The sequence below is a fragment of the Marmota monax genome, unplaced genomic scaffold (genome assembly GCF_021218885.2).
Source record: "Marmota monax isolate L192 unplaced genomic scaffold, Marmota_monax_Labrador192_F-V1.1 WCK01_AAM20220418_F8-fsc00420, whole genome shotgun sequence".
Taxonomy (NCBI): domain Eukaryota; kingdom Metazoa; phylum Chordata; class Mammalia; order Rodentia; family Sciuridae; genus Marmota; species Marmota monax.
Genome location: NW_026694467.1, coordinates 138,762 through 158,205, shown reverse-complemented (window position 1 = coordinate 158,205; position 19,444 = coordinate 138,762). Strand labels below are relative to the sequence as shown.

Genomic DNA, 19,444 nt, shown 5'->3' with positions numbered 1-19,444 from the left:
CACCTGTTTTCTTTTTTTCCTAGTTACTTGAAAAATTAAAATTGCATAGAAGGCTCTCAAATTTCTATTGGCCAGCACTGAACTGGATTAAGACCTAGGTATGCCAACACCTGGTTTAAGAATTTTTGTGTTATAATACTATTTTGAAGTATACCCCCACCCACCAAATGGGATGAGAGTGTGGGCAATGATAAGGAGTGCAAGATTTCTACAAAAGGCTCACAGTTCTAGTGTTTTAGGACCTTACTACTCAAACTATATGAATCAGAATCTGAATTTTAACAAGCTCTTCATGTGATTATCCTGCACAGAAAAGCTCCAGAAACACTATTAGAATGTAGTCGTCAAAATTCTTTGTTTCTTGTTTTTTTTCTTGAGTATGTAGATTTTTATTTCTCAGATTGTAGGTATTAGGATTATCTGCTTAAAGAAAGAAAGAAAAAAAAAAAGATTCCCAGGAGATGTTTTGCATATTCAAATCTAAAAACAAAACAAACAAAAAAAAAAACATTGATCTCAAAACACTGATCTCAATGCATTTCTCTTCATCCTTTCAAATCTCGACCAGTGTGGTTCCCAGATCAGCCCTATCAGCAGCAAAACCCAAGCACTTGTTAGAAATGCAAATCCCTGGGTTCCACCCCAGGGGTTCTTGTATCCCAGACATAGTTCCTAATTTTTATTCCTCTGGTTTAAGTCCTCAGTTTATAAAGAATGGTATAACTTTGATTGGTATTCCTTGGGGGATTTCAGCAAATTAATCTCTTCCCTATCCTTAGGTCCTCCTCCACCATGTATCTCCTCCCCCAATCCTTCTGCTTGACTTTTCATTTTTCTTTTTCTTACCTGTTCTTTCTAGAAGTAAGGATGTCTTTTCAGCCCACAAATGATGAAATCGACCTGGAAGATACTGAAGATACTGTAGAAAATATTGTGCTTTCAAGACTGAATAGTATAAAAGCAAGGGGAAGAATGAGTTCTGTAAAATCTGCAGGAATTGAACCTGATACACAAACACTGACATTTAAGCACACCACAAAAGCACAGGAGAGGACAAGAAAACGACAGCAACCTATAAAACTGGAGCCTCTGGTAAGTTAAAAACCTAGTATTTTACCGCTTTCAGGCTACAGAGAAAGTTGCAAAATTGCTTTAGGGGAATGGATGTCATTTCCAGCCTTTTGACCAAGAAGGCATGAAAACCTTAAAAGTTAAGAACTTATTTATGAAGTTATACACACTATAAACATTTATTCAATGAATATTAAGTTCTAGGCACTATTTAAATTGGTGGATTCAGAAGTGAACCAAGTTTTCTAGCAGATAAATCCTATCTAGAATTATGTAGAATATAGATTCCTAACTATGTAGATTATAAGACTCTTTTTAAATATCAGTGTATTTATTTAATACTGGGGACTCCAGTAAAATTATTACATATAGTTGTGTAGTTTTTATTATTTTCAAAGTACATTTCTAGTGTCCTGAAAATTTTTCAGCATGTTTGAAAATATCATATTTTAAGAAATAAGTTATGTCCTTGAATAATTGTCAATGCATGTAAAAGGAACTGTGAAAGTATATAAAGTAAAAAATAAAAGCCCTTATCCCTTACCCTCAAATATTTATTATAACTAGTTGTTGTGTGCCCTTCAAAATGTTTTGTATGTTTTTTAAGTATATTTGCATATATCAATGTCTATAAATATGTATAGTTTAAAAGTAAGATTATGTAATATATACTGATCTTCAAGTGTTTATTTTACTTAAATATATAAAAAGTGTTCCAATTCATGCACATGGAGATATCTTTAACAGGAGAATTGTATTTTGTTGCAAGGATGCCATAATATGGTATTCATTAACTGGTCAAGGGGAATTCATTCTTTTTGTTGTTGTTGTTTTATGTTTTGATTTTTTGCTATTTCAGATAATGTTGCATTGAATGACCTTGTTTTTGTACATAAAAAGATTCCTTGAAGTACTGTTTTGTAGGTCACAGAATATTGCCCATTTGCCCTCCAGAAAGGTTTAAACAATTTTTCGACTAGCAGGGAGGAGAGTGCCTGTTTACCTACATCTTTATCAAAGCAGATGTTATCAGTTCTTTTATTTTTGCAAGACTGAAAGATGTTAAATGGCATCACTGTTCTTGTTACAATTTGCATCTTATTTTTTATTAATTATTTTATTAGAAGTAGATATTGAACTTAATCAAATGCCTTTATTGTATGTATGGAGATTATCATGTGATTTTCCCACAATTCACATCTACCATTTTCTTATTTTTTTGCAAGTTTTGTTTTTCATCCTCAGTGAGACTAAGTAGTTTCCTTTACTAAAGCTGTGTACTTCTCAAATAAATTCTTAACTAGTTTACTTCATTTTATACTTTATTTTGAAAAGATTTCCCTCCGTTTATTTTCAGTACACAGAAAAGCAAATGGATTTTTTGTATGTTTATTTTTAACCAGAATTTCACTAATATCATTTTAAATTCTTATATTTAGTGTTAAGCTTTCGTTTTTTCAAGATATATAAGAAACATCATTGACAATTAGATAAATTTGCCTTTTTTGTGTGTTTACACCAAAAACTTTATTTTCTAGATTAGAATTCGGCAAACTATGGCCCACAGGTCAAATCCAATTCTGTAAACTTTTTTAAAATAAATAATGCTTTATTGGATCACTGCTACATCCATTTATTTGCATACCATCTAAGACTACTTTATAGAACTATGGTAGAGTTCAGTAGTTGTAACTGAGACTGTATGACTTTCAACCCTAAAATATTTACTATCTGACCCTTCAGAGAAAAACTTTATTCTAGATGCTCCATATATATATATACATATATATATATATATATATATATATATATATATATATATATATATATATTTTTTTTTAGAAAAAGAAAAAAAGAAGGTTTACTGCTTTGCTAGCAAAGGAGAAACACAGGGGACTCCTGTCCCAAAGGCTGTGATTCTCTAAATTAAGAATTTAATTATATAGGTGAGAGTGAAAATAATGATCTTGTTCTTGACTTAATAATGGCCTTAAGGTTTTCCTATTAAGGGTAATAGGCATGTGCTATTGATTTTTCTAAGTACTCTATAATTTTATTAAGAAATTTATTCCTATTTTATTGAAAATTTCAGATACATAAAGTTAAGAAAAATATGTAAACAAAATAATGTTGGATTTTGCCTAGTTTGCTTTAATATCTGTTTTTAAAGCAATACCCTGATATATAGCTCAACTGCCTTTTATGCCTTATTCCAATCTTAATGCTGTCTCAGAAAGAGATAACCACTACTAGGATTTATATGAATCTATCCCACTGTTTGTGGTTTTGACACTTTATTTTTAATATTCAACTTCTTCCAATTTTTTCTTATGAAAACTTTCAAATATACAGGAAAGTTTAAAGAAGAACACAATGAATACTCATATACCTTCCACTTACATTCCAAGAATTGTCAGTATTTTGTCATATGCTTATGACATATTTTGTTATATATGCTGTTACTTCATTATTTGAAGTAAATTGTAAACAAAGTAACACTTAATTCTCAATACTTAGGCATGCAATCCTAAGAACAGTTTCCTGCATACTATAATTCTATATTCACACCTAAGAAAATTACTAATTCCATAGTATCATCCAAAGTCTAGTTCACACTGAAATTTCTTCATTTGTTCCTGAAATATATTTAATAACTTTTCACCCCTAACAAGGATCTAATTAAGATTAAAGTATGGCATTTTGTAGTTATGTTTCTTTTTTCTCTTTATCTAGAAGAGTCTTATAACTAATTTTTTTGGAAATATTGACTGAAGAGTCCCCGCCTATCGTGTAACATCATTGCATGTTCTGGATATGTCTGATGTTTTCTTTATTGTGTCATTTGACTTTACACTTTTTTCTGTCTCTCTGAGTCTGATAAGAGTCAGCTTAAACATTTTTGGTAGTAATGCTTCATAGGTAATATTGTGAACTTTATATTTTACCAGATCAGGAAGTATATAACATCTCTACTCATGATGTTTAAACATTTGTTTAAAATTATGACTGGTGGGCTGGGATTGTGGCTCAGTGGCAGAGGGCTTGCCTCACATGTAGGAGGCACTGGGCTTGATCCTCAGCACCACGTAAAAATAAATAAATAAAATAAAGGTATTGTCCATCTACAACTAAAAAATATTTTTAAAAGTAAAAAAATAAATAAAAGATTGTGACTGGTAAGTTAATAGTTAATCTGCAGCTGATATTTTCACATCGTGCAAATGTCACATTTCCCAAAAACATTTTACAAAATAACTTTAGTCTCCGCTGATGATTCTTACCTGAATCAAATATTACACTGGAGAAGGCAAAATATGGGTTTTCTAATTCTATCATAACATTTATGATTATGAGTTATGATCTTCTAATAATAAGAACATTACCTTCTCTCTCTCTCTCCTCTGACATTAAAAAATCCATGGATTCATGGCTTTTATTTATTTAATATATTTAAATTGACTATATACTTTTGATACTCAGATTATTCCATATACTTATTAATTAGGATTCTTCTATAGAGAACAGCTGTATTTCCTATCTTAAATACTTTAAAATATCAGTATGGATTTATAACTTTTAAAAAATTTAGTATTGTACTTAATCTGTATAACTTTTCATTTTTATATTTAAAGTATCTGGGGGCATATCCTTAAATTTCTATATCTTTTGACATGTCGACAACAATTTTTGAGTATTTCCTTGCTTTCCAGCATGACAAGAGTTCTTGGTTTACCTTGTATTTTTCATGCCTTCAACAAGGAGTTAGGCACTCATTTTAGCAAGAAATGGAATTTTATAACCCAAGATGTAGTCACAATGTGTACATTGGACATAATTGCATTTAGAACTGTAAATATACAGGACTAGAAGGTGTGTATATGTGTATGTTTGTAATTTTTTAAATCTTGAATTCACACTTACATTTTTAATTCCAATCTAAAGCCTACAAGTTTTACCTTCTCCTTACCTTCTCCTTTCTGTATTTGTACTCTAATCTTCAGTCTCAGTAACCTGAGAATTTGAGTTTGAAGAATGCATACATAATTTCCCTTTTATTCTATTTTTCCTGCCATATTTTCCACTGAGTATTTGTTGGAAAAATTAGGGCTCCCCATTCTCATAGCCATTGCTTGCCCTAATGACTTCCCTCTGCTTCCTCAAGTTCACAGATTGTTATATTGAAAATTCCTTCTCACAGTAGAGTGATAGTGAACAGTGGTAGTTTGTGCTGGACACTTAGGAGACATATGATTTCATGCTGCTGAGCTTTTCTGTGATAATCTTACTCCCAGAGGTATTCATTAGTAAATTAAAGTACAAAATTAATGGAAACCAAGTAGAAAACTCTTATTTAAGCAATAAGTGAGGGATAGACAATGGTAGTAGTTGCTGTTAGGGCTGAGGCTTTTAGGAAATTAGTCTAGAAAGGAGATTAGTTTCCTACAGGGAAAGAGTGTAAAGGTAATGAAGAACACAGAAAGTTCACACTAATGTTAAAAGATTAACATGACTCTGTATTCCCCAAAGCCAGTGCTAAAAGTCTATCAAGATCATCAGCAGCCAGAATACATATATGAACAGAACCGATCGCAATTAAGAACTCGTGGAATCCTTAAACGATCACCAAGCTCAGCAGAAAGAAAATCTATCAAATCACCTACTTCATTTGCTGAGCCTCAAGATGATGTGAAAAAAAAGCAGGTATAATACTGATACTTTTAATTTTAATTTTGTTCAGTGTCACTAAAATGCTTTTAACTTATAAAACAGGAGGTAAATCATTTTTAGAATGCTGCATATGATTGGGAAACATTTCTCAGTTCTGCCTACTTGAGGAAAACTTGGACAGTAGAGGAGAAACATGAAAGAAATTTTCAGCATATGCATAGTGTCTTTTATCTTTTTCATGCTAAAAAACAGTGTATTGAATGTTACATAATTACTTTAATTTTTTTCATCATTTTTTTTACCAAAAACGGAAATCTTTGAGGACTTGGGTAACTGGCACTAAAATAGACACTGAGTCAGTTCAAAAGACAATGTTTGTAGCTGGTGAGAATTGCAGAGTGGGTAAGTTGCCTTGCAAGGCCAAATGTAGCTTAGAGGAGAAATTTATTAGAGCTTGGCTTTAATTGATTATCTGTAGATAAAAAGAAAGAGAAATGGGAGAAAATGCAAAGACCATACCTATAGTAAAGATACCAATAGAGCCAAGATTTCTCTGAGCTTTTGATTGGAGGACATTTTGATATTTGATTCAGGCATTGGGCTATAGTGCTAGAAATACCAAGTTGAAATTCTGTTCTTGAGAACTTCAGAGTTTGGAAGTGGATAGGTGGACAAGTGAACACTCAAGAACAGTAGGTGTAGTAATAATTGTTGCTCATTTAAGATACAAAATGATGAACTGAATGAAAGGAATACTTCCACCAAAAACCCCTGGTGACCAGGGAAGAGTCAGTGGAGGAAAAGCCACCCTTGAGAGTTGTGCTAAGCTCAGAGGAATGAGTGGAAAGTTATTGAGATTGAGAAATTAGGAGAGATAGGGGTTTGGGGAGAATCCAGGTAGACAGGAGCTCACCATGGGTTTGAGTGAGGTCAGTCCAAGAGAAAGAAAACAGAAGAAGAATTATATAGAATTCTATAGCTTCAGTTACTAGGGTTTTTGGGAGGTGAAGAGACCTATCTTAAATACAGCCAGAAAAGATTGAATGCTCATAGACTAATTAACTTGACATAAAATGGGCTCCAAGGGCTTAAGTTTGAAAAGGAAGAAAAGAATAATTGTATGGATATCAGGGTTGCAAAGGAAGTTTGAAAGGACTGTTAGGTCCTGTTAGACTATGCTTCCTGGTTGTATCATTCCAGGGAAGAATTCAATAAAGAGTTAGGGCTTACAGGAAAATGTGAAAAATAGATTCCGTGCAAAAGGAGAAGGTATTCTAAGGAGAAGGCAATTTTTCAGGTATTGACTTCTTACGATAAATTTAGAATGGAAATACACAATGAAGATTTCCTAGAAGAGGTAGGAAGGAAGGGAGGGAGAGGAGGGAAAAGAGAAGAAATGAAAAGAAAAGGGGAGAGAAAGAGAGGAGAAAGAAAAAAAGAAGAAAAGAGAGGAGAGGAGGCTTTTGGTAATTAAGGAAAACATTAGGCAAGGCATCCATCAGAGAGGCATCCTATAAGTGTTCTATATTTTTTGAATAAATGCTTCCTTTGTTCCTCATCGTAACATATGTAACTGCTAAATTGACATTTTCCCACCGTTACATAATTAGAAATAAGTCCTCAGATGAAAATGTGTAGTCCTATTTCTAAAGAGTGCAGTTAAACTGTTTTAAAAGACACAATAAAGAAAATAAATGTATTTCTGTTAAAATGTTGATACTTTAATCTTACAAAAATATTAAAGTTGACTCTAGCCCTTGTTGAAACATTGAGATAAGGTGATACACATTTTCCCTGATCTGGGTATCAGTTTTGGCCTATTCTTTTGCATCAAAGAACAGTGTCATTGCTGCCATCTCTGGCCAATAAGTAAAAGAAGCATATTTTATCTTTTGAGTTGAAAGATGTGTTTCTTTTAGCTCTGTTTGCTGGGTTTCTCCTCTCAAACTACTATTCAGTCGGGTATATTTAACCAAAAATGGAGAATAACAATCCCTCTGAATATAAACTTCCTGGGAAAATTGTTCCACAGACTTTGTGGTAATAAACTTTTACAGAAATGGCATCCTCTATCAATTATGCAGCAAGCAATGAAGTAATCATATATATTTTTATGTTAGTCATTTAACAAAGCAGATCTACTATGGTTATTCTATTATCTTTAAACTAGTTACCCTTGTACTCTCAGAGATATAAGGTGATAACTTTTGGAGGTAGGGTCAAATTTCCTCAGACAAGGAAACTTTATGAAAGGAAAGAATGTGGCCAATGCCACCCCAAAGGGTTTTTGTTTTTGTTTTTTTAAGGAACAAAAGGGTGTGAGTGGTACTGAAGACACAGATAATGAACCCCAAAGAGAAGAGCAAAGCTCAAATATGTGATTGTGACAAGGATGATACTTAGCCTTGCTGTTCCAAGTGTGGACAGTGGGCCCACAAGACTCACATTGCTTATGATCAGGTTAGAGGTATAGCATCTCAGGTTCCACCCCAGTAGTACTGAATCAGAATCTGTAGTTTAACAAATTATGCGCACATTTATGTTTGAGAAGCACTGGCATACAGAGCAGGCAATTATTTGTTACTAAAATAAAATCACTACAGCATGATTTCTAATACTGATTGTATCCACCCCTCACATTTAGCATGAGTAGTTTATCATGATTTATGATAACAGATGTCCAAGATTTCACTCCCTGAAAAACATCAAGGTTGTCAGAACAGCTGAGGAAATTAAGTGGAGATGCCACAGCCAGGATTGAAGCAGAGCAACCAAGCAAGGAGAGTGGTGAGCTCTCCTGAACACCAGAGAGTTTATAGTATTTGGATGTAATAAACATGGACTTAATAGAGAGGAGAAGGGAATGGGAGCTGACACTGGTGGGGGGCTGTTTTGTGGGAATGGAGTGGGCATATGGATAGGGAGTACTGAGAAGGACAATAGTTTAAAATTTTTAAGTTTCAAAATGCTTGACTTTAAGGGTAATATTTCATATTTTTCCTTTTTACCCGACAAAAACTCATGTTTTTAATTGGCTTTGTTTAGATCCGTCGATCCTCTGAAGAGGCATTCGCTCCTTCTCCTCAAAAACAGCCTCGTACAGGTATTGGAAGAAGAGGTCTTTTTGGGAGTAGGTCATCAACTTACCCCACGTATATTTTCCAAGACCCGGAAGAAGTCATTAAAGCTAACATTCGTGATCCTTTGCAAATCATCAAAATAATACGTGAAAATGAAAATCTTGGATTTCTTTATATGATTCCTGCAGTGCCAAAGTCTTCCATTGAATACAATACATATAATCTAAAGTGAGTTCTTTTTTATGAAGTAATGTATTCAGCATTAAACATTACAGATAAGAATATAAATATTATTCATAATTGATTAGATATTAATGATAAATGTGATAAAACAATTTTAATTATCATCAATGATAAATAAATATTAATTACAATTCTTTTTTTCCCATTTATCTTACCTTTATCTATTTATAAAAATTAACTATTTTATGGAACACTACACTGTTGTACTTCTTATTTATTTATTTATATAATGCTATAACATCTATTTTAATGAGTTTTACAAACATTTTTGGTATTTTGTCACTAATGAGAATAGTAGATGACAATTTATAAACAGTATTGATACTTGATTCGTTTATATGTCATTCCAGCTTCCCTTTACAGAGTAGAAATAAGGAATTTTTTAAATAAAATGAGCTTGATAACTTAGGGTATTCATAGAGATTAATAGTACATACATGCTTTGCTTCCATTGTTGCTTAACACACATTTTTTGTTGGTATAATTTGAATAGTCACATAATTGTGACTCTGATTTGCTTTAATGTTCAGCCTCGTAGATGATAGTTGGTTAGAATACTTGAAAGATGATACTGGTTTTTCTGTTATTTAGTTGAGCTGATGTCAATTGTTAAAACAGTCTTCCTTGATGGTGATGATAGTTTAGTTTTGCCACCAAATTCCTTAATTTGCCTTTCCCATTCTCTGTTCTATTATTTCTCCTTACTCAGGGCTGTAGTTTTGATTAAATCAGATGAAACTGAAGACAGTTTTCCTTCTGGGTTAAAGGAAAAGAGAAGAAAATGTTCTAATCAAAATGTAAAATGGGAGATTTGTTGTAAATCTAAAATATCTTAATAAGAGTAAGAAATAATTTGTAGAAAGATCAAAGATCCTTACAAACATCCAATAAATTATTTTAAATTTACTGAGAACCCTCTCTGGAACAGGAACTCGTTGAGGTGCCAGAGATATATTAGTGAACCATTCAGATCAGAATTTTTGCCCTCAGGGAGCTTGCATCTCAACAGAGGAAGAAAATAATAAATATAATACATGAACAAATTATGTAGAAAGCTAAAGGATCATAAATACTGTAGACAAAATCAAGTAGGATAATAGTGCTAGGTGAGAGGTTGTAAATTAATTGTGATGGTCAGCAAGGGCCTTATTGAGAAACAGGTATTAAAATAAGGACTTGAAGGAGATATGAATTATGTGATGGTGCAGGGGAAGAGTACTCCAGGCAGCAGGAAAATGGATGCAAACAAGGTGGGAGCATAGCTGACATGTTCAAGGAGCAAAGAAGAGGATGATATGCTTACAATAGAGTGAAAGAGATTGGGGACGGATCACATAAGTTTTTATTTTATTTTTTTTTTAGTTGTTGATGAATCTTTATTTATTTACATACAGTGCTGTGAATCAAACCCAGTGCCTAACACATGCTAGGCAAATGCTCTACCACTGAGCCATAATCTTACTTTAGCTTCTACTGTGAGGGAAAAAAATGGAGAACCATTGAAGGATTTTTAATAAATAAGTGTCACATTGATTTAAATTATATTTTGAAAAGGATCATTCTGGCTAATGTGGAGAAAAGGCTTTGGGAAAGCATGTGTTGAATCAGGAAAAGTAAAAATCAAAGCCTTTAATTATTCAAGTGAGAAATGGACCAGGTGGTAGTTTGTAGTCAAGTGGTGGAGATGTAGGACTGATTCTGGAATTTGAAGAGAAAACCAACAAGATGCTTTTACAGATTACATATAGGGTAGAAAACTAGAGAAGAGTCCAGAATAACCTCAGTGACCCATTTGAGCAAGATGACTAAATAGACAAGATTCATCAAGAGAAATAGCCATTTGACTTTGAACATATTAATTTTGAGATACCAAAGGGAAAAAATAAATGGGATGGTAGAAGAAGGAGATTTGGGATCAAGAGAGAAAGAAGGAAAATAGTCTTTTTAAAATTGAGAAAATTAACATAACTGAACTTAAGGCCCGTAAAGGATCTTAAAAAATAGTTTTAATGTTTAATTTGATATTTTAATTCCCATCAATAACTTACTGCTTTTTAAAATATCTCTTTTTTATTAAAATATTTATTCTAATTTGTTATATATGATGGCAGAATGCAATTCATTTCATATTACACATATAGAGCACAATTTTTCATGTCTCTGGTTGTACACAAAGTATTTTCACACCATTCATGTCTTCATACATGTACTTAGGGTAATGATTTCTAACTCATTCCATCATTTTTCCCCATGCCCTCTCCCTTCCCCTCCACCCCCTTCGCCCTATCTAAAGTTCCTCCATTCCTCCCATGCTCCCCACCCCCCATCACCTTATGAGTCAGCATCTTCATATCAAAGAAAACATTCGACCTTTGGTTTTTCGGAATTGGCTTACTTCACTTAGCATTATATTCTCCAACTCCATCAATTTACCTACAAATATAATGATTTTATTCTCTTTTAATGCTGAGTAATATTTGATTATATATATACCAAAGTTTCTCTATTCATTCATCTTCTGAAGGGCTATCTAGGTTGGTTCCATAACTTAGCTATTATGAATTGTGCTGCTATAAATATTGATGTGGCCATACCTGTAGTTTGCTATTTTTAAGTCCTTTGGGTATAAAACAAAGGAGTGGGATAGCTGTGTCAAATGGTGGTTCCATTTCAAGGTTTCCAAGGAATCTCCATACTGCTTTCCAGATTGGCTGCACCAATTTTCAGTCCCACCAGCAATGTATGAGCGTGCCTTTTTCCCCACATCCTCACCAACACTTATTGTTGTTGTATTATTGATAGCTGCCATTCTGACTGGAGTGAGATGAAATCTGAGAGTAGTTTTGATTTTCATTTCTCTAATTGCTATAAATGTTGAACATTTTTTCATATATTTGTTGATTGATTGTATATCCTCTTCTGAATAGTGTTTGATCAGTTCCTTGGCCCGATTATTGACTGGGTTATTTGTTTTTATGATGTTAAGTTTTTTGAGCGCTTTATATATCATAGAGATTAGTGTTCTATCTGATGTGCTTGTGGTAAAGATTTGCTCCTATTCTGTAGGCTTTCTATTCACCTCACTGATAGTTTCTTTTGCTGATAAGAAGCTTTTTATTTTGAATCCATTGCATTTATTGATTCTTGGTTTTAATTCTTGCACTACAGGAGTCTTGTTAAGGATGTTGAGACCTTATATGACATGATGGAGATTGGGGCCTACTTTTTCTTCCATTAGGTTCTAGGTCTCTGGTTTAATTCGTAGGTCCTTGATCTACTTTGAGTTGAGTTTTATGCATGGTGAGAGGTAGAGGTTTAATTTCATTTTGTTACATGTGGATTTCCAGTTTTCCCAGCACCATTTGTTAAAGAGGCTATCTTTTCTCCAATATATATTTTTGGCACTTTTGTCTAATATGAGATAGCTATAATTATGTGGGTTTGTCTCTGTGTCCTCTATTCTGTACCATTGGTCTGTTTTGGTGCCAATAACATGCTGTTTTTATTACTGTTGCTCCATAGTATAGCTTAAGGTCTGGAATAGTAATGTTACCAGCTTCACTTTTCTTGCTAAGGATTGCTTTGGCTATTCTGGGTCTCTTATTTTTCCAGATGAATTTCATATTACTTTTTCTATTTCTATGAGGAATGTCATTGGGATTTTGATTGGAATTGCATTGAATCTGTATAATGCTTTTGGTATTATGGTCATTTTGACAATATTAATTCTGCCTATCCAAGAACAAGGTAGATCTTTCCAACTTCTAAGGCCTTCTTTAAGTTCTTTCTTTATTGTTCTGTAGTTTTTGTTGTAGAGGTCTTTCACCTCTTTCATTAAGTTGATTCCCAAGTATTTTATTTTATTTTTTTTAGGCTTTGTAAATGGGATGGTTTTCCTTGTTTCTGAGGGTTTGTCACTGATGTACAGAAATTCCTTTGATTTATGGGTGTTGATTTTATATCCTGCTACTTTGCTGAATTCATTTATTAGTTCTAGAAGATTTAGGGTGGAATTATTCTAGGTATAGAATTACATCGTCAGCAAATAGTGATAATTTGCGTTCTTCTTTTCCTATCCATATCCCTTTAATTTATTTTATCTGTCTAATTGCTTTGGCTAGAGTTTCAAGAACTATGTTAAGTAGAAGTGGTAAGAGAGGGTGTCCCTATTTTTTTCTAGATTTTAGAGGAAATACTTTCAATTTTCTCCATTTTGAATGATGTTAGCCTGGGGCTTAGCATAGATAGCTTTTACAATGTTGAGATATGTTCCTGATATCCCTTGTTTTTCTAGTGTTTTGAACATGAAGAGGTGATGTATTTTATCACATGATTTCTCTGCATCTGTTGAGATGATCATATGATTTTTATCTAAGGCTATTGATGTGATGAATTATATTTATTGATTTTCGTATGTTGAACCAATTTTGCATCCCTGGGATAAACCCTACTTAATCATGGTGCACTATCTTTTGATATGTTTTTGTATTTGATTTGCCAGAATTTTATTGAGAATTTTTGCATCTGTATTCCTTAAAGATATTGGTCTGAGGTTTTCTTTCTTTGAAGTGTGTTTGTCTGATTTTGGAATCAGGGTGATATTGGCCTCATAGAATGTGTTTGGAAGTGTTCCCTCTTTTTCTATATCATGAAATAGTTTGAGGAGTATTGGTGTTAGCTCTTCTGTAAAGGTCTTGAAGAACTTGGTTGTGTATCCATCTGGTCCTGGACTTTTCTTGGTTGGTAGGCTTCTGATGGCATCCTGTATTTCCTTGCTTGAAATTGATCTGTTTAAATTGTGCATATGATCCTGATTTAGTTTGGGCCTATCATATGCCTCTAGAAATTTGTCGATGCCTTTGATATTTTCTATTTTCTTGGAGTACAAATTTTCAAAATAATTTTTAATTATCTTCTGTATTTCTGTAGTGTCCATTGTGATATTTCCTTTTTCATCATGAATGTTAGTAATTTGAGTTTTCTCTCTCCTTCTGTTTGTTAGCATGGCTAATGGTTTGTCAATTTTATTTATTTTTTTAAAGAACCAACTTCTTGTTTTGTCAATTTTTTCAGTTGTTTGTTTTAATGTCATTGATTTCAGCTCTGATTTTAATTATTTCCTGTCTTCTACTGCTTCTGGTGTTGATTTGTTCTTCTTTTTCTAGGACTTTGAGATGTAATGTTAGGTCAATTATTTGTTATGAACTAATTAATGAACTCTATGCAATGAACTTTACTCTTAGAACTGCCTGCATAGTGTTCCAGAGATTTCGATATGTTGTATCAGTATTCTCATTTACCTCTAAGAATTTTTAAATCTTCTCCTTGATATCTTTTGCAACCCATTGTTCATTCAGTAGCATATTATTTAGTCTCCAGGTGTTGGAGTAGCTTTTATCTTTTACTTTATCATTGATTTCTAATTTCATTCCATTGTGGTCTTATAGCATGCAGGATAGTATCTCTACTTTTTTGTATTTACTAAGAGTTGCTTTGTGGCATAATATATGATCTAATTTAGAGAAGGATCCATGTGCTGCTGAGAAGAAAGTGTATAAAATATTCTATATATGTCAGTTAAGTCTAAGTTATTGATTGTATTATTGAGTTCTATAGTTTATTTAGCTTTTGTTTGGAAGATTTAGCCACGGGTGAAAGAAGTGCATTAAAGTCACCCAGAATTATTGTGTTGTGGTCTATTTGACTCTTGAACTCTCGGATTTGATTTATGAATGAAGATACTCCATTGTTTGGGGTAGATATATTTATAACTGTTATGTCTTGTTGATGTATGGTTCCCTTACACAGTGTAAAATGTCCATCTTTATTCCTTTTGATTAAGTTTGGCTTAAAGTCTACTTTATTTGATATGAGAATGAAAACCCCTGCTTGTTTACACAGACCATGTGAATGGTACATTTTATCCCAACCTTTCACTTCAGTCTGTGGACATCTTTTCCTATGAGATGAGTCTCTTGAAGGCAGCATATTGTTGGGTCTTTTTTTTTGTCTTTGATTGGTGAGTTTATGCCATTAACCTTGAGGGTTATTATTGAGACATGATTTGTATTTCTGGTCATTTTTGTTTATTTTTGGTATTTAACTTGACTTAGTTTCTCCTTTGGTTGGCTTTTCCTTTATTGTAGTTCTTCCCTTGCAAATTTTCATTGTTGTTTTTCATTTCCTCCTTGTGAAATATTTTGCCAAGAATGTTCTGTAGTGCAGGCTTTCTTGCTGTAAATTCCTTTAGCTTTTTATTTATCATGGAAGATTTTTATTTCATCAACAAATCTGAAGCTTAATTTTGCTGGATATAAGATTCTTGGTTGGCATCCATTATCTTTCAGAGCTTAGTATATGTTGTTCCAGGATCTCCTAGCTTTGAGGGTCTGGGTTGAAAAATCTGCTGAGATCCAAATTGGTCTTCCCTTATGTGTAATCTGATTTTTCTCTCTTTTGGCCTTTAAATTTCTATCTTTATTCCGTTTGCTAAGCATTTTCATTATAATGTGTCTTGGTATAGATCTGTTGTAATTTTGTACATTTGGTGTCCTACAGGCCTCTTGTATTTGATTTTTCCAATTCGTTCTTCATGCTTGGGAAATTCTGTGATATTATTTCATTGAAGAGATTGAACATTCCTTTGGTTTGATTCTCTGAAACTTCCTCTGTCCCAATAAATCTTAAATTTGGTCTTTACCTGTTGGAAGTATGCTCAGAGAGAAAAGAGGATGGGTTAGAAGTTATTGGCAGAATTCTTTTATTAACTGATAATGTGGATGCCAATCACAAAAAGTTTGCTGGAAGCTCTTTTCTTTAATCAATCCTAGACATGCAGGGCACAAATCACTGTTTGCCATAAATACAATATATGTATGAAGGAAAGGTGCTGTATAATTTCATATTCCAATTATCACTAAACAATTGTGCTGTAGGAGTATTTTCATTTAGTTGTGAGCTAGAATTTAGGCTGGAAAAGGTGGATGAGAATCAGTAGCATCTGATCACTGAGTTGTGCTCCAAGAGAATATTGACGTCCAACAATTTGCCTTCCGTTCTTGACTTTGTTGACAAACAGAATGAAAATTGTGAATCTTATCAAATAGAACTATTGAATATGTAATTTTCTACCATCATATTCATGAAATAGCAAGTATAAGATTTTGTTTCCACCATGAAATATACAGACTGAGGGTAACCATGCCCATACAAGTTTTTGAAGTGAAGAGTAAGATTTAAAACATTTTATGAAACTAATAATGCTAGTAAAGACAATTTCTATGATCTAGGTGTTTTACTTAAGGGATATGCCTTAGAAATGTATTTAGTATTTTTCATAGATAACCTTATCAAAATTTTTCATTTTTAGTTATACATGAGAGTAGAGTCCATTTTGATATAATTATACAAGCATGGAATATATCTTATTCCAATTAGGACTCCTTTATTGTGTTTGTTCACAATAATAATGTGATATATTTATATATGTACATAGGAAAGGTATGTCCATTACACTCTTTCCTTTTCTTATCACCCCTCATTTTCCTTTATTCCCCTTTGTTTAATCCACTGAACTTCTGTTTTCCCCTCCTCCTACCCTTTATTGTGTGTTATCTTCCACACATCAGAGAAAACACTTGACACTTGTTTTTTGGGGACTGGCTTATTTCACTTAGAATGATCACCTCCAATTACATCTATTTACCAGCAAATTTCATAAAGCCATTCTCCTTAATGGCTGAGTAATACTCCGTTATGTATATAGACCCCATTTTCTTTATCTATTCGGGTATTAAAGGGCACCTTGGTTGGCTTTATATCTTAGTTGTTGTGTATTGTGCTGCTATAAACATTGATGTGGCTGTGTCACTGCAGTATGCTGATTTTATATCCTTTGGACATATACCAAGGAGTGGGATAGTTGGGTCAAATGATGGTTCCATTCCTAGTTTTCTGAGGAATCTTCATACTGCTTTTCCAGAGTGGTTGCGCCAATTTTCAGTCTCATCAACAATGCATAAATGTACTATTGTCCCAACATCCTTGCCAACATTTATTGTTACTTGTAACTTTGATAATTGATATTCGGGCCAGAGTAACATGGAATCTCAGTGTAGTTCAATTTGCATATCCCTAGTGGCTAGAAATGTTGAAAATTTTTTTATATATTTGTTGACCATCTGTGTTTTTTCTTTTGAGAAGTGTCAGTTTAGTTCCTTTGCCCATTTATTGAGTCAGTTCTTTGTGGTTTTGGTGTTACGATTTTTTAATTCTTTGTATATCCTGGAAATTAATGATCTATCTCCAGTGTAGGTAGCTAAGATATTTTCCCATTCTGTAGGCTCTCTCTTCATGTTTTTGATCATTTATTTTGCTGTGAAAAAGCTTTTTAGTTGATGTTATCCCATTTATTAATTTTTTATTTTAATTCTTGCTCATAAGAGGCTTGTTAAGGAAGTTGGTTCCTGAGCTGATATGTTGGAGTGTTAGACCTACATTTTCTTCTAGTGTGTGCAGGGGTTCTGGACTAATTTCTAGGTCTTTGATCCACTTTGAGTTGATTTTTGTGCAGGGTGAGAGATAGGCATTAAATTTTCATCCTACTACATTTGGATTTCCAGTTTTCCCTGAACAATTTATTGAAGAGGGTATCTTTTCCCCAATATATGTTATTGGCATTGTCTAGTATGAGATAACAATGGTTTTGTGGGTTTGTCTCTGTGTCTTTTATTCTGTTCCATTGGTCTTCATGCCTGTTTTGGTGCCAATACCATGCTGTGTTTTTACTATAGCTCTGTAGTATAATTTAGGGTTTGGTATTGTGATGCTTCCTGCTTCACTTCTCTTGCTAAGGATTGCTTTAGCTATTCTCTTATTTTTCCAAATGAATTGCATAACTGATTTTCTGTTTCTATGAAGAATGTCATTGGAATTTGGTGGTAATTGCATTGAATCTGTATAGCACTTTTGGTATTGTGGCCATTTTGATAATATTAATTCTGCCTATCCAAGAACATGGGAGGTGTTTCCATCTCCTATGGTCTTCTTCAATTTCTTCCTTTAGTGTTCTGTAGTTTTCACTGTAGAGGTCCTCCTCTTCTTTTGTTAGATTGATTTCCAGGTTTTTTTTTTTTTTTCAAACTATTGTGAATGGGATGGTTTTCCTAATTTCTCTCTCAGATAATTCATCATTTGAGTATAGAACACAATTGATTTATGGGTGTTAATTTTGTATCCTGATACTTTGCTGAATTCATTTATGAGTACTAGAAGTTTCCTGGTATAGTTTTTTGAGTCTTCTAAATAGAGAATCATGTCCTCAGCAAAGAGATAGTTTGAGCTCTTCTTTCCCTATTTTTATCTCTTTACTTTCTTTCTTTTGCCTAACTGCTCTGACTAGAGTTTCAAGGATTATGTTGAATAGAAATGGTGAAAGAGAGCATCCTTGTCTTGTTCCTGTTTTTAGAAGGAATGCTTTTAGTTTTTCTCCATTTAGAATGATGGCCTTGGGTTTGTCATATATAGCTTTTACAATGTTGAGTTGTGCTCCATCCATCATTTTTTGTAGTGTTTTAAACATGAATGGATGCTTGTGTTTTGCCAATGCTTTTCTGAACCTATTGAGATAATCATGTGATTCTTGTCTTTAACTGTTTATGTGATGAATTACATTTACTGATTTCTGTATGTTGAACCAACCTTGTATACCTGGGTTGAAACCCACTTAGTTCAGGGTGCACATCTTTTTAATATATTTTTGTATGGGATTTGCCTGCATTTTATTAAGAATTTTTGCATCTATGTGTTCATCAGAGATATTGGTTTAGTTTTGGTATCAGGATGATATTAGCTTCATAGAACGAGTTTAGAAGGGTTCCCTCCTTTTCTATTTCATAGAACAATTTGAGGAGGATTGGTATTAGTTCTTAAAAGGTTTGGTAGAATTCAGCTGAGAATGCTTCCAGTCTTGGGCTTTTCTTTGTTGGTAGGTTTTTGTTGCCTTCTTCAATTTCATTACTTGTAATTTATGTGTTTAGAGTTTCTATACCTTCCTGGTTCAATTTTGGTAGGTCATATGTCTCTAGAAATTTGTCAATGTCTTCAGTATTTTCTATTTTAATGCAATATAAATTTTCAAAATAGTTTCTGATTATCCTCTATTTCAGTAGTGTCTGTGGTGATACTTCCTTTTTCATCACAATTTTAATAATTTGAGTCTTCCCTCTGTCTTATGGTTAGCTTGGCTAAGAGTTTATCAATTTTGTTTATTTTTTTTCAAATAACCAACTTTTTCACTGATTTTTTTGAATTGTTCTTTAAGTCTCAATTGATTTGGGCTCTGTTCTTAATTATTTTATGTTTTGGCATTGATTTATTTTTTT

General features: G+C 33.0%; 1 protein-coding gene across 8 annotated transcripts in view; it reads left to right on the top strand.

The window, feature by feature from the left end:
- Positions 1 to 19,444, top strand: part of LOC124075518 (dynein axonemal heavy chain 6-like) — a 157,005-nt gene that overhangs the window by 442 nt on the left and 137,119 nt on the right. For 5 of the 8 annotated variants that reach the window (XR_009224396.1, XM_058571162.1, XM_058571159.1 and 2 more), the window contains exons 2-5: positions 24 to 98; positions 860 to 1,092; positions 5,599 to 5,772; positions 8,785 to 9,047. Coding sequence is in view for 6 of the 8 variants with exons in the window: in XM_058571162.1 (XP_058427145.1) it covers positions 868 to 1,092; positions 5,599 to 5,772; positions 8,785 to 9,047 (662 nt within the window). In the remaining 2 variants the exon portion in view is untranslated. Of the gene's footprint in view, positions 1 to 23; positions 99 to 859; positions 1,093 to 5,598; positions 5,773 to 8,784; positions 9,048 to 19,444 lie in introns of those variants that run through there. The other 3 variants (XM_058571163.1, XM_058571158.1, XM_058571164.1) reach the window with 3 other exon arrangements.